General features: G+C 41.5%; 1 protein-coding gene across 2 annotated transcripts in view; it reads left to right on the top strand.

Moving 5' to 3' along the window:
• The window catches only part of EPHA1 (EPH receptor A1), a 69,989-nt gene that overhangs the window by 47,921 nt on the left and 4,222 nt on the right, over positions 1–17,846 (top strand). The window contains exons 5-14 of one of the 2 annotated variants that reach the window (XM_015887689.3): positions 4,484–4,639; positions 5,114–5,449; positions 9,428–9,552; positions 9,672–9,831; positions 14,563–14,659; positions 14,791–14,840; positions 15,499–15,633; positions 15,725–15,910; positions 16,351–16,412; positions 17,373–17,582. In XM_015887689.3, the coding sequence (XP_015743175.1) occupies positions 4,484–4,639; positions 5,114–5,449; positions 9,428–9,552; positions 9,672–9,831; positions 14,563–14,659; positions 14,791–14,840; positions 15,499–15,633; positions 15,725–15,910; positions 16,351–16,412; positions 17,373–17,582 (1,517 nt within the window). The remainder of the gene's footprint in view (positions 1–4,483; positions 4,640–5,113; positions 5,450–9,427; positions 9,553–9,671; positions 9,832–14,562; positions 14,660–14,790; positions 14,841–15,498; positions 15,634–15,724; positions 15,911–16,350; positions 16,413–17,372; positions 17,583–17,846) is intronic. The other variant, XM_007425906.4, reaches the window with a different exon arrangement.

Consider the following 17,846-nt stretch of genomic DNA (forward strand, 5'->3'; position numbering starts at 1 on the left):
GGCTGGCTGGTTGGCTTCTCTCACTAACGGAGAACCTTTTTCTGCTCTGGCTGAACTTGGGTGGCAGCGCCTTCCTCTCCCTTCAGTTTAATGAGCCCATACAAGCGCATTAAAGATAATTGTTGGGTGGTGGTAGTAGTTGAGCTGGTGCCACGGTCTGCCTCCCCCACACAGGGGAGGGGTGTCTCACGGCCTGTTATTTTCCCTCCCCAAGTTGCAAACAAATTCCCCTCTGTCTGCCTTTCTTCCTGCTACCTGTCTCAGAACTGAGGAGACAGGCCTTCCTGCATCTCACGGGATAAGGCCCGGGTGTTTATCCGCCACTCCAAAGTCAGAAGGAATTGTAGTGACTGTCAAAGTGTGAATCCAGAACAGTACTGAGGTAACTCATGCTGTACCATGAGGAAGTTCTGGCAGTTAGAGGTCCAGTTTTCCACTGAAAAAAACTCTCTTCAAACATTCATTTATGGATTTATTTGTCGTACTTTTGAAAATAGGAAAGTGTGACTGTAACAAACACATTTGCAAAACATGGCATCAGGCAGGATTCTTCATTGGCTGTCGCTCACTGAACGTGTACTGTAGGAAACCCATGGTTGCTACTATATTATGTGCAACCAAACCAATGAGGAGTATTTATAGAAAGGCATTACTCGTCTTAGGGCAAAGTGGTTCAGCACCAGTACAACACCCATCAATTTATGCCTTCCTCCAAGGAAATCAGCCTGTCTGCTCTGAATTAATCCTTGCCTGTTCATATTAGAAATAATTAGTCCTAGTTGACAAGAGCTCAGATGTGAGAAGATGCAGGACAATTGGAGGAGGGGCTGCAAGACAAGTGGTTTCTTGCATCTGATTCATTTGAGCTTCTGCAACAGGCCCCAAGTGTGTCGTAATCTCCTGAACCCACTGCACATTAGAAATGATTAACTTCTCACTGAAGTGAGAAGTTCACTCAAGTTTTCCTGCTTGATAATCTAGGGGTGGGGAAGGCTTTCTGTGCAGAAAGATGACAAAACAAGAATGGTCCTTGCTGTCATCTGTGTCACCACAGGGCTAGAAATTGTGAAAACATCTTGGAAAAAGACAGTGGCACACTCCTTTGGTATTAGCGTCAAGCTTACTGTCTGGACATTATGAACACGTCTACGTGATCATCAGACAGGGCCATCCACAACAATAGTCATTGGCTTCAAGATGGCAGATGTGATCAACCAAACAAAGCCCTGCCCCTTTTTCATGTGCGTGCAGTGCCTCCAACACCCATTAAAAGGGGACAGGGCTTGGATTGTCAGCTCATGTGCCCCATTTTTAACCCAGTGACCTTTGCGCTGGACACTTGTCACCGGGAGCTGGAGGGAGACTTTAAATCTAAGAAAGAAAAATTAATTCCATTTAAAATGAACCAATCTTTCTGCTGCCTTTCTTGGAGAAAACATAATTCAACTCTTGGGCCCACCTTTGCATTTTAAAGGCACAGTTTTCCCCCTTCGGTGATAGTAGGAAGAGAGCCAAGTTAGTCTACGGTAGCCCAGAATGAGAAAGAATCTGGTACCACTCCACGTTTCTGATGAAGTGAACTGTAGCTCACAAACCTTGTGCCTTTTAATAAGATTTCTTAGGCTGAAAATTTGCTATCAAGTTCCTTCTGACTTTTGGCCCTTTCAGTGAGAGGACTTGGCCTCATAATACACAGTTCTATTTGGACCCCACTGTGTGGCCGTTCTAGATGCCATTCAATATAATGGTGGAAAATAGTTTCAATTGCCTCTATCAAAACTTTTAAACAAATTAATGGGCTTAGCGTGAAAAAAATCCAATATATTTACATTGGGCTGTCTATGTAAAGGAACATCCCCCTTCCTATAGCAGGTGCTGCCACCTGCTGTTTTTAATTTATCTATTGTGCATGTGTATGAGTGGCGTAACCTTCCCCAGCCTCATTCCTTTCCCTCCCTCTGGTGACCTAATCCAGCTGGAACCTGTTGCTGGTGTTCCTTATTCGCCTTTGGTGCCTCCTTCCTCGGGTCTCCAGCACTCCCTTTAATACCACCTATGTAACAATTCTCCACTGTTTTGTGTCTGCAGAAATAATATAGCCAAGTCTGTCAGGGCCACCCTTACATAATAAGTGAGAAAGCACATCAGGGCACTTAGGAAGGGCTTAAGGGAAAGGCTCAGACAACCCGTTTCTCAGAAGAAGATGCCATGGGGAGCAGCCCTTTTGACACGGGTGGGTCTGGGAAAACCACTGAAAACGTTTTGGGTGGGGACAAAAGAATTGGCAGCAACTTCCATTCTTCTGCTTCTTTCTTTCTCCATGGAGCTATTAGTACCCGCTGATATATATAAATATATTTTTTGAAGAAATAAGGTGGGGCATTGATATATGAAACAGTTCAAGGGAGGAAGGAGAAGAATACTGAAACAAGATTCAAGAATTAGTGGCACTTTTGCATAAGGTGATCCCAAACTGTTGGGACTCTTTGGTAGCTGAGCTGATTTCTAATTTAAACACTCTGAAGCTGGTCTTCAGTGGGAATCACCGGAGCTGTTCAGAGTGTGGGAAGTTGGTTGATTCCATCTTGGAAGGAACTCTTGCCTTACCCTTCCTCTCAGCTCCTGTGCTTCAGCTGCCTCAACAGGCCAGATAAAGGGAGTTCTGGTTTGACAGTTCGGCAACTTCGTTCCATAGCTCAAGCAAAGATAGCAAGTGTGGAAATTGGCAAAAGTCTGTCAGTTTCCCATTCTCTTGGGTAGGGGCCAAACTATTAAAAGGGCCCAGGCTGCTTAGGGTTTTTTATTTCATTCCCCTCCTCCCTCACTTTTTGGGGAGAGTGGAGAGATAAAGGTATTTTTGTTGCTGCGGGATGAAGAGCAATGATTTTCACAGCTTGTTCTCAGAGTCTCTGAGTTGGCAAAAGTTCAGGTCATTGCAGGCCACTTGCAATTTGCTTTTCAGTCAATGGGAAGTGGAAGGGATCCTAGTCTAGAAGTGGCCCAGATTAATGTAATATCTGGTTTGATCATCACCTTGATCAGTCCCAGTCTGGATTGTCTCTGCATGGGGCTTCAAATTGAATTCCTCCACACCACTACAAATAACTCTCAGGTTTTCTGAGGCTGTAGCAGGGTTGTTGCCTCCAGAGTTTGAAGTTTGTTTGTTTTTTTTGCAGAGATGAAGAGAGGGAGAAAGAAAAAGAGGGAGAGCTCATGCATTGCTTCCATGCTGAATGGCTGTTCCATGGGGACCAGTTTCTGACCTAGATTGCAGCAGGAGCAAATGATTAAACCTTCCCTCCCCTCATGCGCCAGTTCTGATCCAGACAGCATGCCAGGACTAATCTTGTGACAAACTTATCTAATTTAGTCCTCAGCTGAACCCAATAATCTAAGCTTCTTCTGCATTCCAACAGAGTCTTGGCAGAAACTTAGATGTGAATTTGTTTTCCATCCAAATTGGTCCCCATGATTCTCATTCAGTGTATATCTACTATTAGAATGAATAGATAAAACTTTATTATGGTTACATACCAAAATACAAAGGAGCAATCCAATGTCACCCATAATTTATAACAATTTACAGTTACACTAGGAGCAAGAAACTTTAATATTTGTATAAGTGCAACCATGTTCTACTTAGATTTAAGTTGGTGCCTAGACTTCCAGATAGAAACAATAAAGCTTAGCAGCTTGAAGTATGGTGTTGTGTCCTGGTCATCCAGAAGATAAATATCATCATAACATAAAATCTGTTAGGAATATTCCTGATCAGAGGCACTTTTATGCTGTTACCTTTATCCTTAAAAATGCTACACTAAAACTGGAAGTGTGGTAATACTGTATTAGAATGGTAATCTGAGCATCCAAGGAATGGGGATGGCAGGGAAATTAATTTATGATGGTACAAATATTAATTTGAATTATATTAAAATTAATTTAGTTCTCAGTGTCATAATATCCTTTGATGAAGAAAAAATCTGCAGCTTTTTTTTCTTTTGTGTTGGAATTTTGCTATCACAAAAAACACAGAACAAACAATACAACTAAAATTAAAATTAACAAAATACAAAAAATGAAAATAAAGTAAATATTAAAATGTAGTCTCACCATTCACTTTGGGTCCTGGGCCCACTGATTTTTCAAACATAATGCTTGATATGCTGTTCAAATCCTAACATTGTCCTTGAGCCAACAGAGGCCTTTCTATGGATCTTGTAGAATATAAATTATTGTTAATCATACTTAATCTGTTCAATAACAAGAATTCTCTGAGTGGAACTCACAGTGATTTAAAATATAAAAATAGCTCACTAACAACCCAATTTATCAGTTCTAAGATAAGATTCTGCAAGTTTGAACAAGAGGTTATTTCTGTTGTGTATGTGACTACTAAATTTGAAAGTTAATTTGGGTATAGCTATTTCCTTGATGTTCATGAGGCCATTACCTTGAAGTTCATGAAGTGCTTGCTTTTCCACAGCCTGCCAGCCCGGCTTCTATCGCCATTCACTAGAAATGAAGCAGTGCCTCAAATGTCCTCCCAACAGCTTCTCCAGCTCTCCTACAGCCACGGGCTGCCCCTGCATCCAAGGCTTCTTTCGGACATCCACCGAGGATCAAACTGTGGCCTGCACAAGTAAGTCCTCCAAGGAGGGAGAACATGCCTCCAGGCAGGGAAGGATGGTCCTTGGGAAAGTGAAGGCCTCACATCTCTTGTAAAACGCAGATGAAAATGTGGTGGAGCTCATTATTGATATCTGTCTATTCTACCTACTCCCATTTCTCACCCTGTAGAGGTCTCAGTGCTTTTGGGATGTGTTATAAGATGAAGATGTGTATCCAAGGCATAGTGATGCAATAAGCTCCCTTCCCTGTGGTATTTCAGGCTAACGATCACATCATCCCTATTTATGTTGAAATTCATTGAACATATTCTGTCCAGTGCTTGCAGGTAAACCCAATGGAAAGAGCTCTTAGTATAAAGATGAATGGGCACCACTGCAGAATCTCACTATGTATTGAATATATAAACTAAGAAAAGTTTATAAACTAAGAAATGGGATTTTGCAGGATAGGTGATTAACACACTTGCTTCTCTTTGTCTTTCCAGGGCCTCCTTCTGCTCCCTGCAATCTCAACTTCTCCCTTGTGGGGACACAGATATCCCTTTGGTGGCAGCCCCCCCTTGATAAGGGTGGGCGCCAGGATCTCACTTACAATGTTTTCTGCCAACGTTGCCATTTTCTGGTGTGCGAACCTTGTGAAAGTAGTGTGACTTTTTCCCCCAGTGGTTTAGGCCTCCCCAGGCCAAGTGTGATCGTGGATGGTTTGGAAGCTAACACCAATTATAGCTTCACTGTACAGGCTCATAATGGAGTATCAAGGCTCAGCCCTGCCTCACATAACAGCACCAGTTCCCCCATCTTGGTTTCTGTGCTCCATGCAGGTAAGTTACTGCAGTGAGTAAGGAGAAAAGATGTTCCATCCTCAAGAAGTGAGCAACCAAAGCTGTAGTAGAGTTGAACTATAGTTCTCGTTATGTTCCTTTCACTAGCTAAGTGCAGCCAGCTGTGTGTGTGTGTGTGTGTGTGTGTGTGCGCACAGTAAATAAGATGAGGGCATCCTGTAATGGTTAAAAGCGACTCAGTACTAGTGTCAGCCATAAATTATATCCAGTTAGGAGTGGAGAGCCTGGTTCTAAATGCCAGCTCCCATCAGTCCCAGACAGCATGGAAATTGTCACGAATACTTAGAACTCTAGACCAGTGATATGGAGAAGGCCCCAGCTTCCCCACAGATCTGCCTAGAGGAAGCCATTCATTGTCAGACTAAGCTCCTGAGCTCTAGTGGACTATGGAGTTCATTGTCCCAAGCTACCATACAGGGTTGGTGGAAATATTATGGAGAACTTTATAAAAGGATCAAAAACACCGAAGACGTTATATAAATGATAAGCCAAATGATATCTTTCTTGAAGGGAGCAATTTCCTTTATACAAATGTAATCTTTCCTTGGAGCTTAAATCTCAACTGTAAGAGGGAAAAAAGCAATTTTCCACTGAAAATTTGGCCACCATAGCAGAATTTTTGCTAACAGAGACCACTATCAACCCGATCAGATTGATTTGATAAATTAAAGGTGATGATGATACAGCTGCCCTTTAACTTCACTTATACCTGATCGTCCTGGGTAGCAGCTCTGCCCTTCTGATTATTTTAGATTCAAGACCTAAAGTTTATTTTAGTTCATATTAACCCTCCAAAAATCAACTTGTAAATTGCTGCTATGTATTCAGAGCTCCACCAGAGGCCACTAACCCAAATACATCTGATTTTCAAAGTCCTCATTTCTGATGCAGTGGTGTCAGAAGAAAATTGTACTTCTTTAATCTAGGAGTTGCCGCTGCTGATAAAACTTTGAGTATCATACTACCACGATAAACACTTGAATGGTTCCCTGCCTAACTTTGAGAATTTGTTTTATTATGCTACAAAAATGACTTATTAAGAGGTTTGATCATTCACCGAGAAACAGACAAGCCAGGACATATCTAAGTAGGCAATGACACAAGGACTTACGCAAGTCATTTCCTGAGCAGAAACATCCATTATGACCGCATTAGAAACACACATGAATTAGGAACTTTGGAGTCTTTTAAAGGCCAAAAGGCTCTCATTTGACATCCCACCTGTTTCTCCTCTGTCACCTTGGTACACAAGGTGCAGGCCATGTCAGTTAAAGCCACTTCCAAACACAGCTTGGTCTCTCGTCACCTTTTTAATTATTTGGATTTCAGTTCCGGCTCTCTGCTTTCCTCGTTATGAGAATGAGTTACCTTGCCTGCCAGTTGCTTCTGGAAACAAGATTTTCCAGTCTTTATCACATTTTTTTCCCTAGATCTTAGGCTGATGTATAAGAGTCTATCCTACATTATAACAGTTCTGAGTGGTAGGTGAGGTTGATGTATTTATGGGATTAGGTTAATAACTGCAATTCACAATAAAAGAAGATTATTTTAAAATAAACAGTTTTAATAAAGAGCAGTCAGTTGAAAAATACACTATGAACAAATAATAATTTAAATAAGTGTAAAACATTGCTTTGATTCATAATATTCCAATATTTAATAGTCAGCATCTTTTTTTAGGTCTTCCTTTTTAATTTAATTTGGATGTAATCATTTTATTTTTATTTATTTGATTGGTATCCTGCTTTTATTGACAATATCTGAGGATGGATGGCAGAATAGTAAAATAAGCACCAATAAAGCATTGATAAAGAACAGCTTTTGAAAAAACAATAAAGCCAGCAGCAGGGCAAACTAAACTAGAGATTCAATCACGTTCATGTTTATCCAAAGCATATTTAATTGTAGGACCTTCCACCAAGTTCAACAGGATTCCTAAATAAGTGGATTGCAACTGCAGTCTTCCATATACCCAAATAATTACTCAAATAATTTTTTTTCTGTCCCTAAATACTTGTACAGTGGTACCTCGGGTCACGAACGCTTCTGTTCATGACCAATTCGGGTCACGAACAGCACCGTTCGCAAAATTTTGCTTCCGTTCGCGAACTCCGCATCAGGTGACGAACAGGATCTGCGGCCATTTTCCCTGCCGTGACACGTGGTCGTGGGTTCCTGTAGGGAGGGGGACTCTCCCTCCAAGCAATAACTGCCTCCCCACCCGCCTTCCTGTCCTCCACGCCTCAAGCAAGGTTAATGTTCTCTCTCTTCATAGTGTATTGTACTGTACTTTGTGTCATATTTTTGTGGTTTAAAAAAAAAAATACATATGGTTCAGAACGGATTAACTGTTTTTACATTGAACCTTATGGGAAAATTTGATTTGGGTCGTGACCAAAATTGGTTGGCGACCAAATTCGTAGGGGTCAGAACGGATTAACCGTATTTACATTGAACCTTATGGGAAAATTTGATTCGGGTCGCGACCAATTCGGGTTGCGACCAGAGTCGTGGAACGAATTAAGTTCGTGACCCGAGGTACCACTGTATAGGCTATTCAATACTTTGCATATAAAATCTTTGCAAAAGTAACAGTGAAAATAAGGCCTTCCACATTGTGCCTGAACTTTTGTACAGCTAAGGAGAAAAAAAGGACTTTCCAAATTTAGATCTACAGAAGTTATTTTTAATTAATAACTGAGATCTGAAGTCAGGTCTCTTTGGTCCAGCTACTTCATACTAATATTCTAGCAACATCCTCATTGCCCCATTTCCCTGCCTTCTCTTCCCCATTTGAACTTTTAAACCCACAATCTCTTCCTCTTAATTTAGTCCAATTTTGGCCAAATTATACTCTCATTCTGAAAACAACAGCTGAGCAAACAGGATTGCTCTGATCCTTCTTTTGTCCAAGTAATTCAAGCAGACATACTCATTTTTGGTGAGGATGGACTATTTGCCACGCCTATCTCTAAGTAGCCTGGAAGGCTGAAACAAAGATTGTCTTCCTACCAAACTGGTATCAGTGGTTATTTATGATTAGCCTAGGAAGAGAAGATTAAGGGAAACATACAGCCCTCTTCATATACCTGAATGCCTTTCACATAGACGAGAGAAACACTTGTTCACTAATGCTCCAGAAGACAGAAATATTTCTAATGGATTAAATTACAAGATAAGAATTTGATGTGGAACCAAGTGTCTGGATAGGATGGGAGGCTCTGCAGGTCTTCATACAGAGGCCATGTGTTAGCATTAGGGAATTTTCAATTGAACATTTCCAGCATTGAGCAGAAAACTTTGGGTGAGAGGGAAGTCAAAAGGTCTATAAAACAATCTCCAAGAAAGTAAATTTTAGAACCAAGATCAGCCCAGGTATCTTGAATCTTGGGCAGAAAATCCAAATAGCATGCACAGGCACAAACAAAATTAACATTGTTGAAAGGGAAATTCTTCTGTGACTCCTCCACTACTCCTGTTTCTTTTAATGAGGCTTAAATGGGCAATGGTATCTATAGTAAAAGCTTGTGTCCCACTGTTAATATGTGGATGTATGTGGGAACAGGAGAATCCTTGGCATCTTCTGGCTCCAGCACAGAAATGTCTTGGACCATCATACATGTAGGATATATTCCGGGAGCTAGAATCGCTAGCCAAAATGCACTGTGGAATCAAATGCAAATCTGACTACTTGTAGAGGAACTAGCTCCAAAAGTCAAAGAGATTGAAAAGGATATGCAAAAGATGCTGGCAAATTGGATTTCAGAGGTGAGATTGGCTTTTCTTGCTTGGTGACCTTCATAGCAGGCCCCTTATCTGCAGAATTTAGCCCAGCTGTTGTTACTTCCATAGAGCAAAGTAAACCAATGCTCAGAAATATAAACTTTGAATGGATAGGCATTGCCTTCAGTTGTAAAGGATGTTAGGCTTGACCATCTTGTTTCTCCTTCCATTCAGCCCCAGTTGAGGTGACCAATGTTGTTTTGGATAAGCGGAATGACAGCAGCCTCTCAGTGACTTGGCTCCCTTCCCGTCATCGCAGCCAGAGCTCTGTGAGCTATGAAGTCTTGTACTTTGAGAAGGTGAATTGTGCTCTTCTACTGTCCTCCTACAAAATCTCTAAGACAATCCCCTTGATGTATGTATCTCTGCTTCTTATTTTCACTCTTAGAAAGCCATTCCGATTGTTTAATTCCCACAGGGAGAAGAAAAACACTACACTGTTCATCATCTTCAGAAACCTCAAGTGACCCTGGCCAACCTGCAGCCTGACACAGCCTACCTGCTGCGTGTGCGCTCCATCACACCATTAGGAGCTGGACCGTATTCCCAGGAGCAGGAATTTCGCACTCTGCGGCAAGGTTGTCTTTCCATATCCCACTTCTGTGTTAAAGGATATTAGTCGCTATGTGACTTAGAAGTCAATTTTGATGCAAGAGGCAATCCAGATTGGAATTGCATTGGGGGGGGGGGCATTCTCTCTTCATGCTGTTTTTTGATTATAAACTATTCATTTCCCAAAATTAATATTTGTAACAAATGAAGTAATACTCATAAGCAATTGTTGATGGAAGCAGTTTTCATGGGGGGAGGGAATAATTTTCCCTCCTTCTCATGTATTTCCCAAGTCCTTATGCCCGTTTCCACCACAGTAAAAACTGTTTCAGTATTAATAGCATTCCTGGAGAAAATCTGTCTATGTGGTTGCTAAGAGCTAACACCAACTAAATGGTTAACCTAGTTATTAATCAATTAATAACCATTTTAAAAGCTTCAGTATTAACAGTAACACTTGTGGACCTACTGAAGTTGATCAGGTTCTTTGTGGCCTTGTGCAATCAAATACGTATCCCTAAAGTTTCCCATTCATTGTACTGAAGAAAGCAACATGTACCTACCAAGAATTAAATGTGTGAGGCTACCCTTGCCACTGAAGTGAATTGTGTGTGTGTGTCAGTCTTGACTCCTGGCAACGGCCTGGACAAGTCCCTGCAGTTTTCCTGGCAAGATTTTCAGAAGTGGCTTGCCATGGGCTGAAAGTTCCCAGGGCTGAAAGAGAGGGACTGGCCCAAGGCCACTCAGCTGGCTTTGTAGCTAAGGTGGAACTAGAACTCACGGTCTCCCGGTTTCTAGCCTGATGCCTGAACCACTAGATCAAACTGGCTCTCTGCAAAGTGAGCTGGGAAAAACCAATTCATAAGTGAGCTCATTGTACACATTGAGTACTCTGGATTCACTGCAGATGCATCCAGTTGTGCATGCATGCTCCTTGTCATAACTTACCAATAGCCATTACTGGCTTCTTTCAAGTTTATTTTACCAGTTCCATGGCATTGGACAGCAATTTCTGTTTGCCTTCAAAAAGAAAAACAATCCCAACACAAGCCATGGGTATTTTTAGGTTTGTTTCTCTCATAGCACAAGCATATGTCACTGCCAAACGACAGAAACACCTTGAAACAAATCAAATAACCCAAGTAGTGACTACTTGTGAGCCATGCAGTGCTACAGAGGGCTGCGGAGAGAAACCAGTACAGACACTCAGACATATTCTGTATTTCTTTCTAAACAGCATATTAGTTCAGTCCTGTATTATCTTTCTACAGCAGGATAAAATGATGACATAAACTCATTTCTATTTGATGATAATCAATAATCAACAATTAGAATAATATTTATTCTAATTATCTCTTTGGCACATAATAGCTTTGGCAGCGATGTGCCAACTTTGTAGAAAAGAGAGATATTAAATCTGAAAGAGCAGAACTCTTTAATACCAGGTCATGACGAAGTAATTAGCTGCCTTCTCACCCCCCCCACACACCTTCTGATTTGCATCCATTTTGTATTTGCATTCTGAACAGATCCTATTTGCAAGTATATAGTTAGGTTGCTGTTGAATCGATGGATGGATGGATGGATGGATGGATGGATGGATGGATGGATGGATGGATATAACCATATGTTAGGACATGAATAAGTTAAAATATAATAACTATTAGAAACATTTTTTAAAAAAAATCTAAAACTTGCTAAAACAATGGCTCTAAAAACAAAGAACAAATTAAACCTAGAGCTACAAGTTGACTCAGCATCTGGTAAAATTAACAAATTTCTTTCTAGATTTAACAGACTGCAAGGTAAAAACAGCTACTTCTTACTAGTATAAGAAATATTCTCTCTTACAGAGATTACTAATCGGCCCAGCCTTTTTTTGTTCTCATGGCTCCATAAAATGTCAGTATAGAACATGGTGTTTAATATTCTTCACTTGGCCCTGACTAAAGGGTCAAAGGCCTTGTTTCACTGGAGATTTAGAGAATGTTTCCCTCAAGGAGTGCCGAAGGCAGGGTCTGGAAGCATGGACTGGTAAACACCCTCCTCAGTACCTTATCTGGTACACTCAGATAAATATCAAGAAAAGGCCCTATTTTTCTTTTAAGAAGGATATCATAAGGCAAACTTGAAAGATTGAGTTCCTCCATCATCATCATCATCATCATCATCATCATCATCATCATCATCATCATCATCATCTTACAAGGCATCCTGTTGAAAGAGTCAGTTACAGATCTTTTCCCTGTCCAGAGCTTAAGGTTCTCCAATAAAGGCAGAGAATGCAGCTGCAAAATGCAGGAAAGTGTATTCTTGCTGTTGGCATTACCATTGGGCCCTCTCAGGGTTATGCCAAAGGCAAGATTTAACCGAATGGTCATTCAGGAGGCTATCAAATTTCTTGAAACATTAAAGCACTTTTAAGTGAACCCTAGTGGAGACTGAGGGCAGCCCTGTTTCCATTTTATATGGTCAGCAGGAATGTCCCAAGAAAGACTCAGAATTTCCTTCAGAAAGTTATCCTGGATTGCTTCTAATATAGCATTTTGCATTCCATGCCCATATCTCTGCCCTGTGTAACAGCTGAGGAACTCCCCTGGTCCTGAAATCCTCTAAGAGTGGGAGCTATTGATTGTCCACCTAACAAGCCTGGCAATGTTTCAAGGATCCGGTCCACAACCTTTCCATGTTACACTTCCATCTTACAAAGAAGATGTGCACGTGCCCATACTTTCCACCCTTTCTTCTATAGGAGTTTCCAAAAAGAAGAAACGGTGGTTCTGAATAAGGTATATTTGTGCTTAGAGTCCCAGGATTTATTTTTAATAAGGCAACGAATGAATTAAACTGTGTTTCATATTGTGCATTTAATACCGGTTTTAAAAGCAAAGGACCAGCCAAAGGATGATAAGTATGTCTTACATGGGCAGTAAAAGAAAGGGGGAAATGTGGTTGCATCTCGTTTTTCAGTCTCTCTCTATTGCACTCTCCTATAGCCAGATGGAACAGCATGCTATTATTACTGAAGTGTTATTTGAAGAAGCTGCCTGTAATGTTGTCATCATGAGCAAAGATACATTAACCTCATGACAGCTGCCTTTTTAAGGACGTGATCAAAATATGGAGTTTCCAAATATAATTTGACTTTGTCCTAGAGGATGTTCTTTAAAAGGCCATTAAACAAATAAGTAGCACACAGCAAAAAGTAATTATGAGTTCATAAATACAATGCAAAGCAAGACTGAAAGGATTCCCATGCTAGATGCTTTCGGATCAGCTCCACACCTTTGTGACCCCCCCCCCCCCCACTATCATCTCTTTTTGGGCAGCTGAGCCAATTTGTAACTCAACTGCCGTGCAGAAGAAATGCTCTGAAGCTGGTTGCAGCTGGAAACTTGGAGCTCTGCAGAACTGAGGGACAAGCCATTTTGCCACTGGAGGGAATTCTTGCTTCTCCCCTCCTCTTGGCCCCTGAGCTATACCTGCCCTAACAGGCTGTCTAAGTGGAATGCTGGCTTTGCAGCTCCCCTCCGTAGCCCAGGCCCGGGGAGCAGGGCTAAGAGATTCTGACTGTTTCCTCTTCTCGTGCCAGCTGCCAGACAGCATGCAAATTGCCAGACAGCCTGGAGATGAAGGGACTTCTGTTCCGGCAGGCTCCATGGCACCCAGGTTAGGAGAGTGATTTTTATCAGTTTCTGAGTCAGCAGAAGTTAGGCCAATCACAGATTGTTTTCAGAGCCCTTTTGAGAGGTTGGAGAAAGGAAAATAGTAGCAGCTAAAGAATCTCTTAATGAAAATACTTTTCTTTTGGCAACTGAGATCTGCCGCATAATTTGCACAGCAGCTATGTTTGTCATCTGCAGGGAATCATGCCAGTTTCTGCATAAAATATGAAGAGCAAATAAAAACCTATGAGCCCTGATTGCATGGCTTTCTGATGCCTGTTTATTGCATGCTTAGGATTGTTGCTTTGTTTTTCACATGGCAAGCATTTCCCTGGGAGCCATCACTGTAGGTGCCTATGTTGAACACAGTTGCGGTGTGAAATTTCTCTAACACCCATATGGTTCCCTTTGCGGCAATTTAAGCAAGGTCAGCAAGAACACTGGGGAACAGGCATGGAGGAAACCACCAACTATTGTTCCTGTAAATGGAATTCAGAGGACAACATACTGGAAGAATTACCCATAAGGCAGTCATCGCTAAGAGCATTATTTGAGATCTGGTCAAACTACCCACTCACAAAAGCTTCTATATCTATCTTGAATATAGAAGATTGGGATAAATTTAGCAGTTCGGCATTGGACACAGACTTCATTACTGTCTATTTCCATCAATCCTTCTAATGACCTTATGCATCAAGAATTTATAAATAAACCAGAATTGATTGCTAAACAGTGCAACCAGCTTGTTGTATTGTGCATTAAAACTATCTTGTAAGTATATTAAAGCACAAAGCATATTATGTAAAAATGTAAGTAGTGTCAAGCAAAATAGAAACGTGGGATATACAATTTTAAAAATACACATGCACGTAGCCCCAATAATCCAGGGTCTGTGCTCTATAAAACAGGAGGTACGGGCATTATTGAACCTTATGGAGCATTTGGCAGTTCTGATGATCCATTACGACCACTTCCTTGTTGACATTCAGTACATGGTCCTAGCCATTATTTGAATAAAAGTGTTTCAGTGTATGCCTATGAATAGGCTTTCTTGCTTTAGTGATGTTCATAATTTGTCCTTTGACCTTGCAGACACTGGTATGCTTTCTGGAGGTGTGATTGTATCAATCATCTGTGGAATCCTGTTGTTCATTGGGCTGATCACAGGGCTCATAATCTTCCGTCGAAGGTAAAGGCAGCAATTCCCAAAGGGGGAGGTAATGTGTGTGTGTGGGGGGGGTCATCTGAGACAGGAGTTTGCCCTGTTTTATTCTCTGCTTGGTTACAGCCTCCATATTTATGTTCGTTCTTCTCCTTCAGGCGAGCTCATCATCACCGAGCACGACCATGTCACAATGGCTACAACCGAGGTGAGGCTTCAAATCAAAAAAAGGCAGATCACAAAGATCTGCATTCTAGAAGTCAAGCACTTCTCCAGCCTGAGCCTTCAGAAGTGTTCATGGCATAGGCAGAGGGGTGATTGACAGTGTGGAAAACATATTTGTGGAAGGCCAATTAGCAAAAGACTATTATATGCGAAGTAGTCAGGGGGCATTTGAGTAACCAAATAGAGATGATCAGGAATAAATAAGTTTTAGTAGATGTGTTGGCCAACTTTTTCTGACCATTTTTTTCCCAAATGCACCCTCCCTAAGCATATTTTTTGAGGAAAGGGGGGAAAAAATAACAATAGGGGAGATTTGATATGGAGAAATGGTTTATGGGAATTGTAAAAGTCACCTTCTCCTGCCATTTCTTCATTCATACTCAGCTCCCAGAGAATCACTGCTTACTCTTCTCAAAGAAGTGCCATGATGGATCATATTGTTGGGAGATTTTTCTGTATGAGGAAGCTTTCATGGATGAACTGGTGTTCATCCATGAAAGTAGGTTTCAAGTAGCCCAGTGTGATTTACTTCCTATCCAATGTTTAGGACTGTGATGTGGGAGGAGCTCTTATCAGGTCAATGAAGTTGATTTTTCCCTTGCTGTCTGAATCTTTTTGGAGAAACCAGTTTTTATTGTCAGCTTTTGTTACAGATCAGATTTGGTTGGAACCTTATGTAGATCTCCAGCCATATGAGGATCCCAGCAGGTGTGTCTTAGAATTCACAAAGGAACTGGACCCATCTATTGTCTCCATTGAGACCGTTATTGGTGAAGGTAAGTTTCATTAGGTCTGGCTGTCTGTGCCTCAGCTGATGTCATTTCTCCATTTCCTTTATCCTTTGCCTTCCCTTTGGATGTTCCATAGGAGAATTTGGGGAGGTCTACTGTGGTGCCCTGCACTTCCCAGGGAAGGAACGAATTGTTGTGGCCATCAAGACCTTGAAGTCAACTTACTCAGACTCAACCTGGTGGAATTTCCTCCGTGAGGCAACTATCATGGGCCAATTCAATCATCACAACATTGTCCGGTTAGAGGGAGTTGTCACAAAACGTAAGAATTCAGGGTACTAGTGGCAGTGGGACACACACACACACACAAACACAAACACACACACAGTGGTGGTTGTGAGATAAGGTAGACCTGTATAACTAGGATTCTCCAGGAGGGGTGAGCTGATTGGATGTGAAGTTGCTGTGGTTCCCTGGAAGAGCACAGGTTTTGTGCACAAAAGATCTTTAGTGGGTAAAATGCTCTTGAATAGCTATGTTGTGATCTGGGACAGCTGTTGCTAGTTTCAGTAGGCAATAGTGGGCTAGACAGAGAAAGGGACTGACTCTGTGGATAGCAGCTTTATCTCTTCCAATCTCACCTATCAGACCATTTAGACTGGAATAAAATCTGTGTTCTTGCTCAAAGAAATGGGAAGGAAACTGAAGACATGGAGATAGTAAGAAAATAATGTTAGTATTTTTTCTTCTTTTTCCCCACAGGAAAGCCAATGATGATTATCACAGAATACATGGAAAATGGGGCCCTAGACACCTTTTTAAGGGTAAGAAACTGGAGAATGGTTTAATCAAAGAGTTTGGCAACTATTTGGATTTGAACTGATGCATCTGTGTCTGGGCTGTAACATTTTACACTGATAGTAACATTGAACTGATAAAATGGTATCCAGGCAAGTTTTTTTGTGTGTGTTTGTAATCAGTCGTATCAGTCCCACTTAGAAGTGGTTCAGCTCTCTTATGGATTTACCACCTCAGCAAGAATTCATTTAGAAAATAGAGGGAAATAGGGTCCCTCAGACTAGGCTTAGTCTACCCAGCATACTACGACATCTTTTACAGCTTGGGAGCAGGAACCAGAAAGACAACCAGCATTTACCTCAGTATGCTCATTCTTGGACACTTTAGTCTTTCAGTGTGATAGTACCACAGTTGTTGAACACACTATCCAGTGATCATTTAGCTCAGCATTTCTCAACCTCAGCAACTGTAAGATGTGTGGACTTCAATTCCCAGAATTCCCCAGCCAGTATGCTGGCTGGGCAGTTCTGGAAGTTGAAGTCCACACATCTTTCAGTTGCTGAGGTTGAGAAATACTGATTTAGCTGATGCCAACATTGTTAAATCTTTTCCATCCATCTAAAGCTTTGGAACTCTGTCTACCTAAGTTATGATCACTCTCCCAGGCTGAATATATCCCTCAGATGCATAGAGTGGTTCTCAGTGGTTCTGGAAACCTCCAGGTTCTGCTTGCTTTTTAGGAGTATAAGTAAATATTGCCTGGCGAAAATCCATAGCTTGTTTCGTTTGGGTGAATCCCATGTTGTAGAAGCATCCTGAGATGCTCTGGTGGTCCATCTGAATATATCCCCAAAGTGAAAGTTTTCAGCTGCGAATGGAGACTTAATTCCTCTTACCTAGGACAAATCCAACCCCCTTTCCTTGCTATGAAGCAAACAGATGAACAGAATGCAAGGATTCATCTGTGTCCCTTGTATGTAATGCAGGAGAACATGGACAAGTTCAACTCGGTGCAGTTAGTGACAATGCTGCAGGGTATTGCCTCAGGGATGACCTATCTGTCAGACCGCAACTATGTACATCGTGATCTAGCTGCCCGCAACATCTTGGTATCTAACACCCTTCAGTGCAAAGTGTCAGATTTTGGTCTTTCTCGGATCCTGGAAAATGATGTGGAAGGAACATATGAAACAAAGGTACTGTAGAACAGAAGCTGCTGGGGGGCTCTCCTCACTGAGGGGGGAAAATACTGGCATGAATTGATGCCCCACTATATGAAAAAGCTCTGAATGTTAAAGATTTGTACAAGGAATATATTCCCATTCAAGCTTTACTACACCGAAGAGCTGTCAAAGCTGTACTGTGTTGCTGTGCTACATTCCAGAATACGAATGCATCTCTGCCCGAATCCGCAATTGTCCTTTACTATTTTACTAGTAAGCATAAGATACCCAAATGCT

The sequence above is a fragment of the Python bivittatus genome, unplaced genomic scaffold (genome assembly GCF_059951505.1).
Source record: "Python bivittatus isolate LINGU-HERP-01145 unplaced genomic scaffold, Pbiv_v1 ctg000270_np1212, whole genome shotgun sequence".
NCBI lineage: Eukaryota > Metazoa > Chordata > Lepidosauria > Squamata > Pythonidae > Python > Python bivittatus.